This window comes from Manacus candei, unplaced genomic scaffold, assembly GCF_025592945.1.
Source record: "Manacus candei isolate 608988 ecotype Guabito, Panama unplaced genomic scaffold, ASM2559294v1 h1tg000048l, whole genome shotgun sequence".
Classification (NCBI taxonomy): Eukaryota; Metazoa; Chordata; class Aves; order Passeriformes; family Pipridae; genus Manacus; species Manacus candei.
Genome location: NW_026138096.1, coordinates 6,642,055 through 6,665,556, shown reverse-complemented (window position 1 = coordinate 6,665,556; position 23,502 = coordinate 6,642,055). Strand labels below are relative to the sequence as shown.

General features: G+C 38.3%; 1 protein-coding gene across 1 annotated transcript; it reads right to left on the bottom strand.

Moving 5' to 3' along the window:
• Window positions 1-328: 328 nt before the first annotated feature.
• NOP14 (NOP14 nucleolar protein) lies at window positions 329-23,394 on the bottom strand. The gene is made up of 18 exons (XM_051798341.1): window positions 22,869-23,394; window positions 20,734-20,868; window positions 19,729-19,870; window positions 19,033-19,178; window positions 18,462-18,599; window positions 17,362-17,484; window positions 16,111-16,239; window positions 14,649-14,949; window positions 13,480-13,610; window positions 13,163-13,248; window positions 11,404-11,539; window positions 9,411-9,512; window positions 8,488-8,641; window positions 4,326-4,485; window positions 3,377-3,524; window positions 2,305-2,423; window positions 980-1,135; window positions 329-632 (listed from the first exon to the last, which is right to left on the bottom strand). Exons 1-18 carry the CDS (start codon window positions 23,064-23,066, stop codon window positions 533-535), a joined length of 2,604 nt encoding a protein of 867 aa, XP_051654301.1. The 5' UTR covers window positions 23,067-23,394; the 3' UTR covers window positions 329-532.
• Window positions 23,395-23,502: the final 108 nt, after the last annotated feature.

Sequence of the window (23,502 nt, the reverse complement as noted above, 5' to 3'; positions counted from 1 at the left end):
ACCATCTTTGTAGTCCCCCTTTGGACAACCTCAGATCTCTCTTCAGGGCCTCTCTGCCTTCGAGGGAGTCTCCAGCTCCTCCCAGTTTAGTTCTTCAGCAAACTCAGCACACCTTTAAGTCCTGCATACAACTCATTTATGAAGGTGTTGAAGAGAACTGGCCCTAAAATGGAGCTCCACTAGTGACTGGTCCCCAGCCTGATGTAACAAAAGGTTTCTGCTGTACAATTTTTTAATGTGTGTGAGTGTGTAGTTCAAGTTAGTCAAAACCTGGTCACACACAGGTAAGAATTCTGATTATTACTAAAATAAATAGAAGCATGACACATACAAAAGTGTTATTTTTATTTTCCTTATGAAAAGCTGTGGATTTTCCCAATAAGCAGGTTCACGTTTTCAGACAGATCTGATGATGTTGTCTCCTCAAAAGGAATGCATCCAAAGAATGCAATTAAAATATATTCAAAAGCCATAGGATTGGGGTATTTTCTATGACTGTAAAACCAAACTTTTCTGCTGTATACAGTCCCATTTAATTCTTCCATTTTTTCCTTTTCATTGCTTTCCATTCACCTTCCTGTGTAGCAAGGCTACCAAGAAGCTCTTTCACTTTTCTTTTTCTGGCTGAATCTCTGTAAAACAAACAACATATAAAAAAAATCAGTAAGTTTGTATTAGGGAAAATAAGTTAATACACTAAGACAATAACTATTAATTCAAAAAAACACCCACAACTATTAAATTTCACCAACATGTATTTTAAATAAAAACATTATGCATCTAAAACTAGAAAAATGAAACTGCAAAGTTGAAAACACTTCAAATGATCTCTATTGAAAAGATTTGGTTTTCCTCAAATTGTCCCATTTTATTTAGGTTTAGTATGGCTGATCATTAATGTCAGCCTTGGCATTCAGCAAAGAAATGAACACACAGCAGAAGAGCCCCCAAACTGGTGCTGAAACAACGGCTACATTACCTCTCCATGATTTCTGAAAGTTGCATTCTGGCCAGAAATTGGTTATCCTTCCGAATCTCACGAATGGCTCCTTTAAGTTCACGTTTATGCCTCTGAATCAACTGCTTTCTTTCTTGCTCCTTCTTGCTGCTTGCCTGCTTTCTTCCAAACTCTAAGCTGGAATGAGAATGTATGTGTGAGCATAGAACACCTTAACAAACACAACTTATTCGTGTTAATAAGGAGTAAGTTTCTGTATGAATGCTAACTCAGTATTTTAATTCCTGCATGTTATATAATTAACTTGCAAAATAAGGAGCCACCCAACAAACATACTGGAAAAACACCTGCCAGACCTTCTAACTGCACATCGTCATCGTGCCAACAACCAGCAGACAACATTTACACTTCAACCCCCCATATACGACCTGCTCTTTAACAGACTGAAAAAGCTAGAGCAGGAGAACAAAAGAGCTCTGGAGAAAAGACGGAATCTCCCAGTGTATTGAAATTTTTGCAGATGTTCTCTGTAAATGCATTTTACAGAAGAAGTCTGATCAGTTACTTGGGGATAAATGTGTACGGCAGAGGAAAGCTGTCCTCTTCAATTACTATGGTAAATAAAGCAGACAATTTGTGCCCCTGCAGACAACCAACAAGGCTAAGTAAGTCAGGAGCCAATATGAAGCAGAATTCCTGAATCAGAATACTGTTCTATTATCTACAAAACTAAACTGGTGTCATTAAAATATAATTCCAAAACAGAACAGAAAAATGCATATGGTCATTGCAAGCACTGTGAAAAAAGGGGGGAAAAACTCCAACGTTTTCTGCTACTGTTGGAAGGTAGAAAGCTGCTTGGCTGGGGGAACAAAAGAAGTAGGCAAGTAAAGGAACACTTCATCTGACTGATAGTTATTTTTCTGATGCAGAGTACAAGAACAGACTGCCTTATTTTTTGCACTAAGGTGCAGAAAATCCCTCAGTGCTTTCACCATCCATTCTTACCTTCATGTATTTCATGTACGGATGAACTACTCACTCTTGTTCTTCTGATTTGACTGCTTGACAGAGCTCTCTTTAAATTTGTTGATTTACAATCAATTATATGGGCAAGAGTTGATTTCCAGTGCTATTTTTGCCCACAGATAAAATTTGCATTTAAAATTCCTCTTTCCTTTTTCCCCCCCTTCCTACAACCCAAGTAGCTGGCCCCCTGTGAATTATGCAGAAAATCTAGCAGAAAAACAGTTATCTGTTTTGCGTCCCGTTTTCCAAATCCATTTTAGCTTGCCAAAATTCTTATGTTTAAATGCACTTCTCTGCATCCAGTGTTCTTTACTTACACTTTCACAATTTTAGGTGTATACTGTTTCAATGGTACTGGCTTCTTCTTCTCACATATCAGTGGGGTATAGTGTTTTACTTTGGTCTCCAGCTCTTTCAGAGCACTGTGATACCATTCCTGAAAATGCAAAACAAATTACAATTTTAAAACATATCTAAGACACTGTAAGTCACAAGCTATTGTAGTTTGAATCAACAGTAATGTTCTCCTCATATATTCTTTTTCTGGGTAAAGTCACCACGATTCATTAGGACATTGCTAACACTGACATTCTGTAATCCAGGCTGGATAGGTTTTAAAAGCTTTTGGAAGTCTATTAAGATGGTATCATGGACTATAAGAAAGGTCTGCAGGTATTTTCACCTAACAGAGGAAGAAACAAGACTAAAGGCAGTTTAACTCAGACTCTGCCTTTCCGGGTAATTTTAAGAATGATTGTTCTTTTTTTTTTTTTATTTTGATTGCAGAAATATAGGCCATTGAGCAACATTTATGCAAGAAAACACTGCTCTCTAAGGACATTTTATGATGCCTCTTTGAGCAGAAGACAATTTTGCTACATTCAGAAGAGACAGATTAAAAACTAGAACCTCACCGCTAGAAAATAAGCAACTGCCATGTTTTAAGTAAGGTAGCTGACCAGGCATATTTATGTTAGTTTTACTAAAATAGTCACAAATTTTACCTCACCAGTTTGGTACACCTATTTGTTGTACCAAAGTCTCACAGATTCATCACAAAAGTACAAGAGCAACCAGATGGTTAGACTATTCTTATAAATTATGTCACTCACGGAATGCTACATTATTACAAGCCAATTTCTACTCTCTTCAATAGACATGATACACAATGAAAAAATAGCTTTTCTAAACATTCTCTGCTATTCTTTGGTTTTTCCACAGAAACAACACTACTGTTTTTGAAGAGCACAAAAGGCAAACTCCTGGCTCTTGAAAAAAATCTCACTGATGCTTACACTTGTTTTTTTGTTTGTTTAAGCACAGATGAAGATCACAGAATTTATTAGTAAAACACACATATGAATTATTTCATTCCTGAGGAGTACTGACCTGCATTTTTTCAGGATATTCATTCATTGGCACATGTTGTGTAAGGAGAATTCTGACAGGATGCATTATTTCATGGAATGATGGTAAAGACTCATAGAGAGCTGCACATTTTTTAATAAGGTCAAAACACAGGGCTAGACATGATAACCTGTTAATGCACAAAAAAATTAACAATTTCACTTGCAAAAACTGTAATGGATTTTCAAATAAAAGGAACTGAATTAATTAAATTTGGGACTGTTAGCAGAATCTATTATTAAGACTGCTTGATAGAATCCGTGACAGCTAGAAATAGTTAATTCAGACCAAAAATATCACCCTTCTAAGCAAATACCCAAGAAATCTATCAGAAACAAACCTTTATGCCAGTGCACTAAGCAAAACCAGTATTGTGTATTTGCCACTTATGAGGAGTAAGATTTTTTTATACTAGTTCTAACAGTGTTCTGGTAATGGTTCTGAAGTTCTAAAACTTTGTCGAAACAGAATTAGTAATTTTGGTTTTCAGTTTTCTTTTAGAACTTAACAAAAGGCTTACTCATCCCTGAAGTAAGTGATACCATAACATAAGCCCAGGGTGAAAAATGAGGCTGAATGTGGTTAATGAACATGTTTAATGGTGCTCTTTCCTAATTTCAGTGTTTTACTATTTATGTTATACTTCCTAACATAATGTTTGTATATACCTCCTCTGAGACACCTCCTCTGTCTCTACATCATCCTCATCAACTCACAGCTGTACCAAAACCAAATGGAAGGTCTGAGCACTCCAACAAGTGCTCTGCACAATGTTCTGGCAAAAGATTAGCATATTTTCTATGCTACAGAGTAGTATCATAAAACCACAGCAGGACTATCCATTACTCCTATTTTTACTCCTCAAGAGCACTGTCACTGAGATTATCCAACAGATGATTTGGCATTTCTTATGTTCACAGTTCCTACGTACCTGATATGATTCATTTCTGTTCTGCTGGTTTCCTTTAATCTAGTCACAATACCCAATGGCAGATTTTGCTTTTGCCAACTTTCCAGATCCTCCTTATCACACACCAAAAGCAATTCTGAATTTTTCCCCACCGGTGTAAATGGGTGCACTACAGTATAGCCTAGAAAAACAAGAACAATCATTAAACAAGATCAATTCTAAGCATTCTTTCGGAAGAAAAACGAACAACTCATTTTACCTTTTTAATCGTATAACCTTAAAAAATACTTTTATTAGTATTAAATTTGTCTAAAACAGTTGAAAACACTGGAGCATTGGTACAATCGTAGGCCAGTGCTCCAGTCACAGAATCCAAAGGCAGGGACCAGGAAGTACTGCCCACTAGAAGATCAGGTTTGAGACTAAGGAACCTGAATGTGCTTGAGTCCATGAGACCTGATTCATCCAAGGGTCCTGAGGGAACTGGCAAGATGAAGCTGCTAAACCACTCCCCAACATATCTGAAAAGTTGTAGTAGACTGCTGAGGTTTCCAGTGACTGGAAAAAGGGAAAAACTGCTGCCATTTTTAAGAAGGGAAAGAAGGGAGATCCAGGGAACTACAGGCTGGTCAGCCTCACCTCTGTGTCCAGTATTATGGAGCAGATGTTCCTGGAAATCATGTTAAAACATACACAAAATGAAGAGGTGACGGGTGACAGCCAACATGGCTTCATTAAGGGCATATTGTGCCTGACATATTTGGTGGCCTTCTATGACAAGATTACAGTGTTGGTGGCTAAGGAAAGATGTCATCTACCTGGATCTGTACAAAGCATCTGGCACTGTCCCATACAACATCCTTGTCTCTGGACTGGAGAGGCACAGATCTGACACATGTCAAACTCAGTATGACTCAGTAGATGAGGAATTGCCAGTCACATCCTGGGTGGCACCAAAAGCAGTGAGGGAGGGGACTCTCCCCCTCTCATTCGCTCTCCTGAGACCCTGCCTGGAGGAGTGTGTTCAGCTCTGGGACCCCCAGCAAAAGGAGGACACGGACCTGCTCCAGGGAGTCCAGAGGAAGGCCAAGAAGATGACCAGAAGGCTGGACCACTTCCCATATGAGGACAGGCTGAGGGAGTTCGGCTTGTTTAGCCTGGAGAAGGCTCTGGGGAGACCTTCCAGCAGCCTTCCAGCATTTAAACAGAGCCTACAGGAAAGATTAGATATAAGCAAGAAATTCTTGACTATGAGAGTGGTGAGGCACTGGAATAGGCTACCCAAAGAAGCTGTGGATGCCCCATCCCTGGAAGTGTTCAAGGCCATGTTGGATGGGGCTTTGAGCAATGTGGTTTAGTAGAATGTGTCCCTGCCCTTGGCAGAGGGGGTAGAACTAGACGGTGTTTGAAGTCCTTTCCAACTCAAACCATTCTGTGACTCTTTCAGTCATTCTATGTATGGGGAAAGTGAGGACACACAGATTCACCTGCCCTGTGGAAAACAGGATGCACAGTTAAACTGCCACTGAGGATGGAGCACTGGATATGCTTAAGAGGACAGGGTAGGCATAGGACTTTCCCAAGGAGTTACAAGTAGATGGCTTTGACCAGAAAGCGGTCAAGAAACACAGTGAGCTGGAGCAGGGAGAGCCCCCAGCTGCATTTAATCACTGAGCCTCTCCTGTGGGCTCACAGCAGGGCCCCTGAGATACACACTGTCAACTCCTCTCCCACTCCAGCTAAGGAGGAACAGGAAAAGCATGGAACACAGAATATATACTGGAGCAGAGCATACAGAAAGACTAAAGGATCCCTATACTTCTGATCATAAGCTGATATGTGAAACTACTTATAGAGCAACACCAAAGAAGTACCTGAAGAATTTCATGGCTAAGGGACAAAATAATTTCCAGTCTCTGTGATGGACCTTGTTTTGTTTTTTTTCTTTGTTTTCCTTATGTCCTGCAGGCTTGCAGTGGAATTTACTTAAAAACTTTTTCAAACTAAATTAAGATTATTTACATGTTATAGAACTTGTACATGACCAAAAGACAGCACACTTTAAATGAAGGTTCTTAAGGTTTGAGACCCGAAGTTGTGAGAGATTACAACCCATACAGACTTATGCAAGATCAAGAACCAAGATACGTAAGTTTTATTATCTGCTTTACTCATGAGAGGATGGCAGATCTCATTAGCAATTCTATTAGCTAAGGCTATCAACAATGACAACTCCTTCCCGCTCCCTCCACCTCCAGCTTTTCTTCTTTCAGGTAATAACTGAGGTTTTTTTAGTCTAAATCACACAATCAAGCTTTTATGAAACTGCATTACATATATTTTTTTCACGTGACAAATTCATGGATCAAGCTCGTAAAATTAAAACAGTAGGAGTTCTAATCTGCTGACTCTACTTACTGTTAAAATTGAAGCCCAAGAATTTTTTTTGGTGTGACAGTGTATGAACATTCCAGAGAAGTACATGTCAGCTCATTCTAAAACACTCTGTGGTGACAGCTGAACCATCATAATTATCAGCAATACTTCCACCATGAATATTTAAAAACGTGATTGGATACTTTAGGAACTTCAAAACATCAACATTGACTGGAAAATTCTCAAAGACAACACTGTGCCTCTAATGTTTCTTGTACTGAGTTTTCCTCACTGCTAGCAGAAATGCAAAATAAATTACAGAGATATAAAGAAGTATTTTTTAAAAGTAATAATTGATCATCAACTACCACTAAATATTTTTCAAGTTTCTTATCTGATTTTGCAGAATCCTCTATTTAAACTGTACCAAAAACCTTTGTAGACCAAGTATTCCTAAAAGAGTACACAAAGGAGAAAATACTTAAAGTACTGCATAACCCACCCACTCTATAAACTCTTCCCACCTCCTTTTAAGAGCTCAGCTGTTGGTGTTCTGAGAATCCAGGGCTTAGCTCTGATGTAGCCCAGCTGTGTAACCTTGGCTCACACTTCAGAAGAAACTGCTAGGTTGAGAGAAGCAGCTGGGGAAAAGTCTGTAGGGTACAGCCATACAAGAAAATAAAGGTGAAACTGCAGTGCTAAGCTTGTTGAGAAACGGGATCATGAGTAGCTCAAGAATTAAAAAGCAAAAAAAAAAAAAAAAAGCCAGCATGGAAAGGCATAAAAATCCTGAAAGGAAAAGAAGGGAGCTGCAAAGACTACCACTACTACTGTAGATGTACTGGAATACTGACAGAAGCTGAACCTTCCTCACCACACTGTTAAAACTACCTAGAGAACAGACTCTTTGTTATCAAGAGTGATGAGCATATTAATAGATAGTGTGTAGTCCATTAAATCCCAGATATCATGTGAATTTGCCAAATAATTGAATTTTTTCAGTTGGTAATATCATGCTTCTCTTCCCATGTGCTGTGACACTCACAGTGCCAGAGATACTAACACAGGAATTAGCTACTATGCTCTGACAAAGTTCCTCATAACTGAATTATTGTCATTGAACTTGTCAACAAAGAAGCCCCAGAACCAGAATAACTTTAAAGACAAACTAATCCAAAATAAAAAGTCAAAGAGAAAGATTGGCAAATATAAAAAATTTGCTACCATATGGATCACATTGAAAAGATCATTTTATTCTCCCTGCTGTCTGTGCAAGTTGCTAAGTTTACACACTTCTGTTACTAATCCTGCTTGTGGGGATAGCTGCCCTCTGTTACACTACAATAAAATCATGTCAAATAAATAACTTTGTGATATACTTCTCTCACTTATCTTGGTAACATGGCTGTTGGTTGAAGAGGGAGGATGTCTGCAGCATTAGTTGCTGCCTCACTGTGAAGTTGCAGGGTACTCATCAGGAATCCATTAGGAACCGTAAATTTCCAAGTACAGTCCAATCACACAATATTTAGAATGACAGTATTGCAAAAATACTGCACTGTGGCCAACATGACTTCATTTCCTTTAATAACTTCAGTTCTTTCCTTCCTGCCAACAACACTAGAGGATCTAGTTCACAAGATGCCCAAGAATCAAGGTTGTGTTTGGCTAAACTAGGAGATGATTTTGGCCTTTTGTTCAAAAACAATGAAATCAGTGTGAAATATTTGTATTGGAATTTAAAAGATAAACCCTAATCCTAAGGTTTACTCTAAAATAAATACTCATTTACTCTAAACAAACTCACCCTGGGCCTGTTTTTTGGGTAGAGATATGTGAAGTACTCCAAGAAGGAAATTGATGAGTTCTGGTACAAATCTTCTGGAGAGAGATACATATTCCAGGAACAAACAGCATATAAATAACCCTTTAATAACATCTTGCAATGTTGTAATGCGACACTAAAAGAAATAAAAGCAGAAAATATTCCTAATTAAAAGTTTATATACCACAACTACAGGATCTCCCAAAAAATGAAGTATTAACTGTGTTGTAAACATTTGAAATCTGTAAAATTATTCTCTCTCATCTTAGATGAAAACCATACTGGCTTTCCCTTGCCCTCACTCAAGAGTATATGCAGAACTAAGATGTTTGTCAGCACTGGTTTAGCCACTAGAAGGTGCTAAAACCATAAACAATAAGTTTCTTTAGAAATGAACCAAGGAAACAGAAGGCTCAGAGCAACTTGGCAGCAATCAAACAATTAGCTCAAGAAACATAAACAGGATATTAGGATAGAAAAATAAGGACATATTTTAGCTCAATGCACTGCATTAGGTACACTTTCGAGGAAAATCAATATTGCCAATTTAAAAGTAAATAATTTTTCTTAAGTATGAACAAATGCAACCTATGAAAGAGAAACCACTAATGACTTCAGACTTCATTTAGTCTGTTCTATTAGCCCTATGTAATTCACCATAGGAGGGATACTTGTGTGACAGTTTGAAAAAATGAGTAGGCATGGTTTTGTGAGATGGACTGTACTTTCAAAGGGTATTTTCCCCTTCCTTTTTTCTTCCAATTACTACCTGTGACTATACCAAACACAAAGCTGCCTTTTCAGTACATTTCCACTATATACATTATGCTAATATATATAGCTGGAGTCCTGGGAAGAAATAAGAAAATGAACTTATAGACTGAGATACAGCATCACAGACATACCTTAGTAAGGAGCTGACTCATGTAGATAAAAGCAGGTGTTACAACTGGATGCCAGAAGTCGGAAGTTGGAAACAGCAGAGATGTAATTTTCAAATAAATAAGCTGATGGCACATAAATAAGGCAAAATACAGTTAAGACATTAATCCCAGGATCTTGCCTTTACACATATGTAACTTTGAATGAGTAACTGCCAGGTAGTAGTCATAAATACTACAATATACATAATTTTGAGAAATCTGATATGTGACCTATTTATTGAAACAAAAGGGGTTATCTGTTATGGGATATCTATTATAGGTCCAATGTTGCATTCATTGAGTAAGGTAGCTGAAAGAACAACTGAGAAGGAACTATGCCTCCCAACCCCATTTACACCACAAGAACATCTGACCCCCTCCAGCCCACCACAATCACATACTCTCACACCACAAAAACAGGAGCAAGTGGCCACACAGGACCTGTGACACCTTTCAACATGTCCTCGCCACAGACAATGAAGTGACCAGGATCCTCAGGCACTGCCACACACCAACAAATAACAGTTGCAGCCAAAAGACCTGAACAGTGATTAGGTACACTTCTGCTGAAGGAGAGTTGCTAAATAAAGAGCTACAAGTGACCTGTCAAGACCATCAGGAAGTTAAACATCAGTTTGGAGGTAATTCTGATAATTATCTAAGTGGATATTTACATAGTAACCTAGAAGCAAGTAAAGTTTTATTGTTTTAGCTCTGTTTCTCTCTATGAAGCTTCTGCTGTAAATAAATACTCTCCTGAACTGTTTTGTTTACTATATGTCACATTCCAAATTTCAGCTTCACAGTAGGCACATGAAAGGTCAACTAAGATGACAGCTCTGTGGAACATTCATTCAAACAAGTGCTTTCAGAATAGGAAGTGATATAATTTCACCCTAAAAGATAACAATGGCTTGCAACCTGGAAAGGTCCAGTGGAGGGAATGAAAGCCAGAAGTGTGACTGGTGTCATAAGGGTGACAGTGACAAATTAAAAATAGAAGTTAAAAGCTCTCTACAATACATTTCCTGCAAAATCCAAAACATCCTGAATAAAGACTCTTCAAAAGAGCTCAATATAAACATCTTCCAAGCTGTAAGAACCAAGCCTTCTAAGCAAATCCTTCAGTTTAGTTCCTTTCAAGAGTCTAATTATTCCATTAAGCAGCAGCAATTCATCAAGCTGAGAGATAGAAAAGTAGCTCCCTTCGAATTAGACTTATAGTTTGTCTTTGAAGTTTTTGCTACAACTAAAAAACACTCAGTTTCCATATGCTCCATTCTTGAATTCCCTAACAGCCATTTACCTAGACATTGCAAAAGGAATCTGTTCATATTTAGCATGGTCAATGAAATTGGGATATTACTAATATAAGAAGGAAAGACCAATTCTTTCCAAGTCACTAATTTGGACATTATCATATGTAAAGTACCTAAGAAATGTTGTGTTTTTATACCTATAATAATAGTTTCTTGGTGGGGTTTTTTGTTTGGGTTTTTTTTTGTTTTGGTTTTGGTTTTTTTAACCTAGGAGATACTGCACTTCTATGGAGCACTTTTTTTAAACATCTGCACTTACAACAACTAGAGAAATCAGGACATAACTAATAAAATCACTTCTTCCTAACTACCCATTTAAGTTTCATCAGGAAAACAAAGAATGTTCTGCTATGAAACCGGAATGGCAACTTTAAGATATTTTCCCCTTATTAATATCACAGATTCACACTTCTGTTCTGAAGAATGTGTGTGGGTTGTTTGTTTCTCAGGGGTGAGTATTTCTTGTTGTTGTGGGGATTTTTGTTACACCTTATCTCCAGAAAAACAATTTAAAATATTGAGAAACCTAAGAAGTCGCAGATGCTAATAATTCACTACATATTTTGAAATTCAAAATAAAATTTAATTTCATCCTGCATTTATTGGAACTTCTGTACTAAAGGAAAGAGATTACCCCAACAATATGCGTTTGTTACCGTGTCTAAACCTGGGAGTGCTGCACGGCCTTTGACTTCAATCACTTCTTCCATATCGTGAGCAGCGTCTCGAAGGATAAACTTAACACTGTCACTGGCTGCCTCAGGAAACATCTGGCAAAGATTGTACAATGGCCTATTAACAAGAAATTTAAGTCATAATCAAGTTACACCATTGATATTAATACGATGTCAATAAAAACCTGATTTTTAAGCACTTTATGACAGCAATAACAAATTCCCCAAGGTGAATTATTCTTTTTTAGAAACAGCCACCCGAGATGCAGATAATTATTATTGTAACACCTTAGTTAAAGAGATAAATATTTTTCATTGGGCTTTGTGAGATAATCTTTGGGTTGTTGGTTCGAGTTGTTCTAAATCTTAAATAAAAAATAATTAAAAACTTTAAAATATACTTCCAAATCTTTGCTATGGTTATAACACATCCTTCTGAATCTCCTACCTTTAGATTTTACTGCACTGAGGTATGTTGGCTTATACTATTAAACGGCCCACTATTCAAAACACTCTTAGGCAATTTAAGCAACATGTAAGGCAGCAATGTGCTTAGCAAAATTATTACTGAAAACAAGACAAAAACCCCCAAAGTACGTTAGGTCAGCTCCTGGCCTATGGCTAGTGCCTACAGGGATATGCAGTCTGGAATCTGCATCTGTTTTGTCAGAGTTCTTTCAGTATTTTCAGTTAAATATGTCTGTAGTGACATTAATAAATCCCAGTTCTAGAACACAACCAAAATGTATTTACCCTTTTGTACAAAGCCCCAGCATGTGGGACAGTATCACTGGGTCAGTGCTCTTGCTGAGCAACGAACGCTAACACTGCACATAACTGATTTTTAAAAACTCACTGACTTTAGCATGGAATAAAAATGCTGAGAACTACATAAAATAACTCCTTGAAAGAAAGCTGTCTATCCTGCAAAAATCAAGATAGGAATCACAAGTTAATTATGCTTGGAAGGGACCTCTGGAGATCATCGGATGCAACCCCTGCTCGAATCATGGCCAACTTCAAAGATGGGTCAGGTTGCTCACAGCTTTGTTGAGTTTTGTGCATCTTCACAGCTTCTCTGGGAAACTCATTTTAACATTCAGTACCTTTGCTGTGAACATTTTTTTTCCCTTAAATCTAATTGCAATTTCCCTTGTGGCAGCCCATGTCCATTGACTCTTATCCTTTGCCTATACCTCTGAGAAAAACTTGGCTCTCTTGTCACAGACTAACTCCCTGGCAGGTATTTGAAGATAACAGTGCCAAATTGACAACTTCCTGCCAAGTGTTTAGTTGGAACTTTCCTATGAGCTTACTGTAACACTCCTTAATTCCATTTTCATCTAGTTCCCTGAGTGAATTCACAGAATGAAAATCCATGGAAAAAAATCAGAGATTGCAAGAGAAACTGCACATTGTCATTGCAAATCTTAAAACCCTTTACCAGTAGTCTAAATAACTTAATATACAGAAGTTTCATGCATATATGGTATTATTTATCCACTACCCATGAAAAGCATTTTGCAGATCAAAAAATACATTCTGAGGTTTTGAAAATATGTGGGTATAACTAACAGGTCAGGCAACATATGAAAAAAAGTTAACATTATAAAGGTGGAGAGTTACCAGCTGCCAACAAGCCTTACAGAGTATTTGAAAGAAACAACATCTATGCTTTACTCTAGGTAGCTTTTCTCTCTAAATCATATAAGGGCAAAAATCCATAGGATTTAATACTTACAGGACCAGTTTGTCAATTGTCCTGAGCTCTGGTAAATCCAGAGTTGCCAACTCTCCAATATATTCCAAAAGGAAGCCGAACAATTTCTGCAAGAAGCATAATGTTAAAATTATTAGGGTTTTTTTTTCATTGTACATATTCTTACACAGCACAAAAGAACAGTAATACAGACTTAGAAAATGAAGAACAGTTTGTTGATTCTACTGCTATTCACAACATAGAAACATCTATGTTCTATATTGCTTCCTGAACACTTATTAAAATTCACTCTGCAATTCAAAGTTAATTTTAAATAAAATAAAACAAAACCCCCATACTTCCAATTTGGCTTTGTTTCCCACTGCAAGGCTTGGATGATTGCATTTCTGAATTCTCTCCAGTATAATAAGCTGTTGTTCTATTGTTCTTCCAGCCAATAAAGACTTAAATGCCTCGTAGGACTCAGGAACTAAAAAATAAAAACAAAAAATGACCTGAAAAAAATCTCAAACTTTATAGCTTTAATTCAAGTGAATGTGTAACAAAATTTCCAATTTGAAAATATTATTGTTCAGAAAAAAAAAATCCTATAAAGGTTTTAAATTTAAACAGTAATAATCTCTCAGCATATATGTAGTATTATATCTATGAACAGAAGTCAGAAAATAAAACCCTGGCACATATTTAGTTTCTTGCAAAAGTCAACAACTTAACTGGTTGAGTTAATAACTTTTATGAGAATAACTTTTGAGTTATTTTAATGTGACTGTTTTCTGGTTAAAGCAAAATCTGAATGCAATTTAAAAGGCTTTGTGTAATAAGTCATCTCCTTTGGATGGAAAAACATAAGCATTTAAGGAAGTGGTCTGAAAGGTTGTTTAATCTTGCAACAGATTAGAGAATCTACACTAGGACAATAGTTAGATCCATTATGTATTTAATATTAATGAATGTTTTGTGTACTACTTGAAACGTGCCTCCTCCTTCCTGCTAGGCACAGACCCAAAACTAGTCAAACTTTGAGTGTCTCTAACAATACTGTGATGTTACACCAGAGGGATTAAACCTGCCCCTCCAAGCATCTTCTGACAAAAACGTCAGTCCAAACACTTGGGAAAGTAAGTTTTTCTCATTTAAGTACAAATCATAGAATACTCTCTGGCTTCTCTTGGGCAGAACAGTAGCACTTTGGATTGGATGTTCTGGTTGCCTTCAGAAAGGAGCCTGGCTATTTTTATTTTTCTCTCCTGTGTTTATCTTTCAATTCTAAGGCTGCTCAGGGGAGCAGAAATAGCTCTGGGATGGAACAGATCCAGTTCCTACTGCTCAAAGACTGACTAGGGCTGATCACTTAGAACAGCAGTTACTGGCTACTCTTGGAATAGTAGAGGACAACCGTGAAGCAGAACTTCATGTATGAATGTAGATCCTACAGGGCAGAGAAAGAGACTTGTTGTTATAAGCCCCTTGAAGACAACAGGTATCTCTGGATCAGTCCTTTGCTTACCAGCAAAAGTATAGGGCAGCTCTGATTTTGCAGCTTCCCTTTTTGGATCCAGTTCCTCCACAGTCTGTGATTCATTTTCATTCGTCTTGTGTTTCTTCTCTTCTTTATTCCCTGCAGCTTCTTCTTCACTCTCAAGGTCAGAGTCAAGATCAGAGTGGCTATCTGCAGCATCATCCTCATCTTCACTAGCAGATTCATCTTCACTTTCTTCTTCATTCTCATTTTCTTCTTCCCCACCTTCCTCATCTTCTTCTTCCTCCTCTTTTTCTTCCTCCTCATTTTCAATATTAATTTTTCCATCCTGCCAGTAGAGCAAACAAGCCAGTTAAAACACTGATAAAGTGACAGCACCTCATCAGAAGCATTATGCAAAGCTATCTCAAATACACGTGAACAGACCAAGCAGTGAATAGCACCAGTGCCAGCCAAGAAGGGATTTAAAGGAGAAAACATATCTACATACAGATATAAGAATAGCAGGTATGTCCAAGGGGCTATAAGAAACTGGAAGACTAGGAAGTAGTATATGAAGACTAAAAGAATCAACACAAAAGAAAAAACTACTAACAGATGATAGGAAAAGAAATTCAACATCCCTTACAGAAACATTTTTGATTAAAAATATATTCCTTCTATGTGTTAAAATACCATATCAGATAAATATTTGTTCCCACCCTGATTTTATTAATCATCAGTTTAAACTCATATTCATAATTTGTATGCTCCCCTTTGAGGACAACAGCAGTTCCCTTGCTCCTTGTGTGTAAGAGGGTCAGCACACACACACACATGTGCACCACAGTCAGGGTGACTCACACATCAGCTCTAAGGTTATGTTGCTCTGCCACCTTAATCAAAACTATTTCACAGGGGAAGGGTTCTTTCAGAAACCCACTCATCCTCAGGCTGAAATATGGTGGAAGTTGTTACCAAATACAGTGGAAGCTCAAAAAATGAACAGAAGGGTTAAAGCCTCCTCTCAACTCAGTAGGTCAGCAGTGGAGAAGGCTCCTGCAATAGCAGGAATACAGTCAGTAGACTGAGGGAAACAACTATTTCCCTCTACTAGACACTTGTAAGGCTACAGAGAACAGAGTCTCCAGTTTTGGGCCTTGAAATACAATAAAGATATCCATAAATGGCAGCAAGTTCAGCAGAAAGCCATCAAGATCACCAGGGCACTGGGCACCTGCCCTATGAGGAGAGGTAGACCTGGGTTTGTTCTGCCTGGATATAAAGAGAAATCTTTTCACAGTAAGGACAGTCAGTGCACATCTCCTGTGCAGCCTCCATTCTTGGAGATTTTCCAAGAACATACTGGATTCTGAGTAAACTGGTGATTTCACTGTGGACCCTGCTCTGAGCAGGAGGTTGGACTAAATGTCTCCACAGAGTTCACTTCTAAACCGCTTTTCCTATTTTCTTTACGGAACTCTGAAAATTCAGAAACGTTAAACTTCACCTTGTAAGACAGTAACCGTCTGTCATCTTTATCCAGGATAAAGCCATCGGCCAGATCATCAGCTGACACGTGGCTGGGTTTCTTCTCTGCCTGTTCATCTGTTCCACGCATCCGACGCAGTCGATCTGCCTGTGTGTAACAAGAAACATTGCACAAAGATGTGAGCCTTCTACATCAGTCCAGTAACTACACCAAAATGGAAGATCCCTCAATTGCTACAGCTAAGAAAATCAAAGAAAGAAAACAGTTAACTGGGATTATTCAAAAAGTTGCCGAAAAAAAACCAAACCAGCAACTTGGGAAATTACGGGAAAAAGTTGATGATAACTTATTATTTTGTGGGGAGTGCAATCTGATAGGAGCACACAGTCAATTGGATTAGCTTATTTGGAAGACTTTAAAACTGAGTTTACCTGATGCATTGTGTTCCCTCAATTTAAAATGTATCTGCTTTGCTTATGGGACACCACTACTAGAAAATATAAGCTTCTAAAGCATTTTGTGATTCTGCAGTGTTTGTCTGATTCCTGTATGTGTAACAAGTTTGTAGTAAACACAACCATATCCTAAGATTTTTGAGATACAGACTGAGGATCAAACAAGATACTGAGAACAGAAAAGAAAAAAAAAAATCATTCTCTCTGTTCTGCTATTAGATACTGGGCTGCTCTGAGGTAACCTGAAGGTACTGAATTCCCCGTGGTCCTACACGTGTCCCTAGTACACCAAATCAAAAATTAAAAGAACCATTTAGCAAATTATTTAATCTTTCCATAAGACTTACAGCTCCATGCAATAGAAGTAGCATGCAACATTTCCCAAAAGAATCCTATTCCTCAGCAAAGCAAGGCTATTTGCATGGTACTGCTGAAAGACACTTGCAGCACCAGAAGACAACAATAAAAGACTTGCCAGTGTATTAATTCAACTGCTGTGCAACACAACACTCCACTGACTTAGAAGCAGCTCTCAACTCTGAATAACTTAAAACATTTAAAGGCAAATCAAAGTAAAATTACATTTTTATTGAAGAAAAACTGACTCATTTCATAAACCTCCACAGTCACATATTAAGCCTATGGGGCTTTTTGTTGTAATATCAGATTACAAACACAAACAGACAATTTCCTGAATTCACCCCCCTGGACGAATTGCAGTTTAGTACAGCCACTATCAACCTAAGGTCAAGCAATATAAGCAGTCACTCCCAAAAGGCAGGCCCCAAAACAATCTCAGCCATAAATGGTTTACCTCGAGCTTCTGGAGCCGTGCCTGCTCCTCTTTTGCCAATTCTTCTTCTGTCTTCATCCTTTCTGAAGGCTTTGCTTTCATCTCAAATCCAAGTTCTCGAACAATCATATCGTATTCATCAGGCTAAAGAAATATTTATGTGATTGTTTATTATCTCAAGTTTCATTATTCTGCTTTGCAGCCACCCCCCTGCCAGACTAACAGTTAAGAAATAAGACTGTCAAGATAAAAGGAAAAGACTGCTTCCAAAGCAAGCTGCAAGAACATTCAACTCAGTATTAAGACATGGAATGGAATGAACACTTGAACAGAAATTCTCCTGGAATTTCCCCCTCCCCTACTGGAGTCACCACTGAGAAACTAAAATATAGTTTCTTAAATTAAAACTGGTTTACTTATTACTTGAAAAAACTTTAAAATATTGTTTATTACCAAAACACAGATAGAATAAATTAATAAAAGAGTAATTTGCATTTCACTTCATACTGTCAGACATGAGCTAAGCCTTTGCTATTTCAGTTACATAGAAATTTAGCATAAAGAACTTAAAAAGGGATGCTGATATTCAGTGAGTCTCAGCATGTTGTGAAATATCTTAAATACAAAACCCAACACACCAAAATATGAACTTTTGATCCAGTATCTTCTATTGTACTTTGAGATCAATTTTAATGTAAGATTGAACTAATTAATTGATCTTATAAAAACTGAATTCTACTGCAAAGCAATAAATAGGAATTCACAATGTTCTGCGAGATACTACAGAATTTCTACAAGAAAAAACCTCAACACAATACCTATTCTTAGATTTAAAAAGTTATTTCCCTTAGTATAAAATAAAAATGATAGAAAAAGATACCTATTCAAAAGTAAAATATTTCCACTCCCTTTTTGTAGATAGAACCCAATTTACAACAAGGAAATGTCTCTTGTCAAGTACGAGTTGTTTTATCCAAAGAACACCCTGAAGGCATTCAAACCAAGTCAGTGTTCTCAACAACTTTAATTCCTCAAGAAAACGTATTTATCATACAAATAAGCTGAAGTCAGTAGTGTTGTTCAGCCTGCAGCCTCTTTCAGACTTGATAACTAAACCTTACCTTGGGTTTTTCTACTTCTTTGTCCTTTCTCTCTGACTTTGGGGGTTTGCGGGCCAGAAGGGTTTGGATTTCCTTCCAGTCATTGTCAAGTTTTTCTGTAAGTTCTAATGTACTTTCTCTCCGAGTTTGCCTCTCTTGCTAGAAAAACAAAACAAAACCAAATGCAGCAGTTATGCAGTCAGATGGACATGACACAGCATTTACAGCACAAAACCAAAATGCTATCTTTAGCAAATGAATAATTTCAGACATTTAACATCTATAAGGTGCAAACATTCTTTGTAGAAGCAGCAATATAGAGCTATGTTGAATGGTACAAGAGCTGCATACAGAAACCAAATTAGGTGTCAACAGAATGGGAGATTTGGGGATACAAAAGAATGGTAGATACTCAAGTTATTACTCCCGAAATGCCTACAGAGTCAGACAGACTTTATTTAAGGAGCTCAGACTCTTCTCCTAGACAGCTTCCTCCTTTGTTTTCTATGTCACTACTATTCTATTCTGCAAACACAGGAATCATGACAGCTTCTTAATCATGTTCATTTGTACTTCAGGGCTAAAAACTCACCTTTTCTTGTTTAGATTTGGCTATCATCTCTTCTATGAGTTCTTTCCTAGATTTAGGTTTTTCCTCCTCTTCATCTTCCTGCCCACTTGATACTTTTTTACGAAGGAGGCCTCCACCCCCTCCAAAGTGAGCAGCAGTTAATTCAGCTGGGAAAAAAAAGTAGAATGTGAATCCTTTTCAAATCCATACCTGACTGCAGGAGAGCTGCTGCTGGGGCAGTATCTCCCTATTCCTGGAGAATGGGAGCAATTAGAACTATTGAACCAATCAAACATTATTCCCATCCCTATGGAATGGCTGTACCAAAAGAGATCATATTAGACACATAATTTACACTAACAAACATTTTGTATGAAGTAGGGACATGTTTTTTTCCAATATTTATCTGGCAGTTAGGTTCAGAGGTGCAAGAAAGCAGCCAGAAAACTCACACTTCAGACTCTGGCCCAAGAGCTCAAAACACAGGTACCTATTCATGCTGAGAAGCTCACAGAGTAAAGAAGCTTGCCAGGTAGGTATGTCCAACTTAACACCTGCTAAAATCCAGAGAGCTGGGCTGTGTGTGGTTAAGAAGTAATTAAATCTGGCTTAAACATTCCCACCAAGTACATAATATTCTTCCTCACTGAGAGACAGGACTGAACAAATGATACCAACAATAAAACCAGCAGTGGGACACCAGCTGGCACATCTTACCTGACAGTGTTCCCCTTTCTTCTGTGTCACTGTCACTATCGACAATGTCATTTAGTTTCTCAATTTCTGCCAAAGATTGGCCATAGTGAGTCAATTCTTCGTCTTCGTTAAGATTATAGATATTCTTCTTTCCATAATTTTGCTAAGAACAGTAAAACACCCATTAAATATCAAAAGATCTTTAGCTCCCAGACAACAAATTAACACAGCCTGTATTTTTAGTACTACTTGAGGAGATTCTTATTCCAGTGTTTTGCTGGAACTCAAGACTGGAATAAGAGCATTACCAGAGCAATACTTTCATACAAATATATTAAACCTTAAGTGAGGGAGTATCATGTCTCTCTTATACTAATGTAGAAATGGACTAACTCAGGAAACATAAAGAAGCTTAACTTCTATCTATATCTGTAACATCAGTTTCTAATTACTACATTTCAGGCCTAATGAAACAGCCTTAAAGCTATACAAATTACCAGCAGAGTATGATGTTACACTACTCAATTCTGGAGGCTGAGTATGATGAGGCAGAAAGGAGAGTACTGTGCATACAATTCACTTTACAGAATGACAGCAAGTTACAGAGCTCTTCTACTCAGCAAATGAAATGGCTGCTGTTCTCCAGCTGCACTGGAATCTCAAAGTACACTTGACAGTTGCTGCCTTTTCCTAATTCAATTCACACATCACAGTAGTGAAAGCAGTTCAAGAAAACCAAATAATCAATGAATAATCAATGAATCTGCTTATAACTGGCTTCCTTGAATGTCAGTGCTCAAAGAAATTTATCCTGCAAAAAGTTGTCTTACAAAACCAGAAAGATTTAATGAAAAAATTTCCCACAAAAAAATTAGTTTTTCATAAGTTCCAAACATATAAAATCAAAAATAAAGCACTGTGCTGCAAAATCCTCTGCTAAGAGGGTGCTCTCAAAAGTCAAGCGTTCCTTGTGGTTTTGTGTTTGGTTTTGTTTTGCTTTCTTCTCTTTAAACTCCTATAGTTTACCTGTCTTTCCAAAGCGAATCGTCTGATCATCTTTTCCTCTGGAGTGATATTGGTGTTATATTCACCAAAACGTTTATCTTTAAACACATTTGCCTTTTCCCTTTCTTTATATTCTTTCAGCAATGTGTGGGTGCGCTAGAGGGAAAAAGACAAAAGGAGATAAAATTAAAAAAAAAACAAAGAGAGTAACTACTTTCTAAATCAAGGCAAAAAAGGCTCCATGGTATCCTGTCAACATAACAAGCTTTATGTTGCCATCATATAGTAATAATTTATCAGAATGCAATGAAAGAGAAGGAAAAATTAAAGAGAAAAAAAGATGGGAAGCTCATGCAATATATTCAGTGTCACTAAGTTCTCTTATAAGCTGCCCATGTGAAGATAAAATATGTTACACTGTATCTCACCTTTATTTGATCACATATAAAAACTGTGTCTTTCTGCTAAAGAATTCTGATTCGTCTGAAGCTTAGGAAACAAAGAATATTATATTAAAGAAACCAAAAAAGCCAGAAGAAGTCAGCTGAACTTTTTTTGGTTTTTTCATTTAAGACATAACAACCCCAAGTGGGTCCATGCCTGGTTACAATGCACTCTACTTATGGTACAAGTAAGGAGACAGGTTTATTTTTCAATGCCACTGATCTAATTCATGACAAGCATCTGATTCACTTTACCATGAAAGAAAACCTCCAACTCTTAAAATGTGACCTAAAACATTCATGAAGTTTTCTAAAATCTTGACAAACAGCAAGGAAGACTGAAAGCTAATTTATAATTTCATGCTGAAAATACTATAGTTTCTAAAAAAGAAAATCTTGGCTGTGTTTGGGTTGAAAAAATATCCATTTTTATTGAAAACACATTAAATGAATCTTAGGTAAAGTTACTCTTGCCATTCATATTGCCAGGACCTGGCAAAGTGCTGCACTGAAGAAGAGGATCTGTTTCCTACATGAGGCCTCTGCAGCCTCACTGAGCATTCACAACTTTCAGATGACACCAAAGCTCAGGTTTCATCTCCTGTTGTGCCAGTTCTACCTTGTATTTACTTCCTGCACAAAATATAATTACCATGCAGCTTAAACACTGTGTATGTACTTTAATATGTACTTGGATATTGAAAAGCACTTTTGTTTATCAATTATCTGATTACCTCTCTTACTGATTAAAAAAATCACTGAATACATCATCTCTCACATGCAAAATGACAAACTATCCATTTGCTTTTGCTGCACTTGTCCTTTCAGTAAGTGCTTTAAATGTGTTTGAAAACAGAATGTATGTAACATGTCAGAGAGAATCTCAGGGGCACATTTTCAAATTATACTTTTTTCAGCCTTAATTGAATCTACAGAGGTTTTCTTTGCTGGTTTGTTTGAAGGGACAGATCATTGAAAAATCCAATGTTTCAACCAAGGATAAGGTAGGCTGCTGGAATCCCAGATGCATAGTAGGACATGCTCTCCCTTACACATTACGGATTTTAGACAGGTAGCTGGTGATGGCAGCAGAGAAAGACAAAGAGACAATTTTAGAAGGGTACAAAAGTGTAATAATAGATTTACTCTTGTTAAGTTGTACGATCATTCTTATGAGAGCAGAGGACAGATCACTGCATGCTTCTACAACACGACTATTTAATCAGTTCACAAAAGGTTACCCGCATTTGTTTCCAGGTCAATGCCAGTTTCTTTGTATCCACACATTTCTCCCTGTGTTCAGACCTTAAAGCCCTCTCAAGCTTTCACCATTACACCAACACAGCATCATTATCAAGAAGTTTTAACATCCTATGATCACCAAAACCCATCAACGCAATGAACACTGACAGCACTCTGGTCCCATATTTGCTCGTCGACAACACGTGCCACTGTATTCTGGATCTCGGTAACTCGAAAAGAGAATCATTCCCACACAAGCCATAAGGAAGACTTGTACTCCTGAATCCTGTGGGTTGCACTAGTGGGAGCCATTCCCAGAGCTCCCCATCATCTGCCGAGCAGTGGGAGGTGACCAGACATTCCTGTGCACGACGAAGGTGGTCCCTTTTCTCACCTGAGAAGGCTCCAGCCTTATCATCTCCCCACATCCGGGGACGCTATCCTTTCTCCCTGTTTTGGATGTCCTCTTACCTTCTTGATGGCCTTGGACCGTGAGACACCAGGCAGCCCCACATCATTCTTGGTTTTCCTCCCCAAGATGTCAAACTTCTGCCTGTTGACCTTCACCTCGAAGGGGTTACTCTTGACCACGGCCATCGCCGACTTCACGGGGCCCTTGGCTGTGGAGGGCCCTGACATCTTTCTCTTCTTCTTCGCCGCCTTCCCCATCTCTGCTCTGGCTGCCCGTGGCTGAGGGGAGGCAGCGGCTCAGCCCCTCAGAGCGCGGGGACAGCGCTGGGGGGGCGAACGGGGAGAGCAAAATGGCGCCGGGAGGGGGCAAAACTCCCCGAACTGCCCCTCAGCCTGACAGCTGCCCTCCGGGACAACTCTCCCACTCCCCGTGAGAGCCAGAGGGCCGCAGAGCGGAGGAAGGAGCGAAGGGGAGGCAGGAGGAGAAGACGAAGAAGCGGCGCAGTCCCCGCTCTCCCCTCAGCAGTGCCAGGGAGCACCACATGCGCACCGGCAACCCCACACCTCTCGCGAGATCTCCGCCAAACTACCGCGATAATTGACACTCTCCTCCCCTCCCGCTTTGGGACGAGTCCGGGGAAGGCTTAGCGCACTACATATCCCAACAGGCCCCGCGCAGCAGCAACGACGTCTC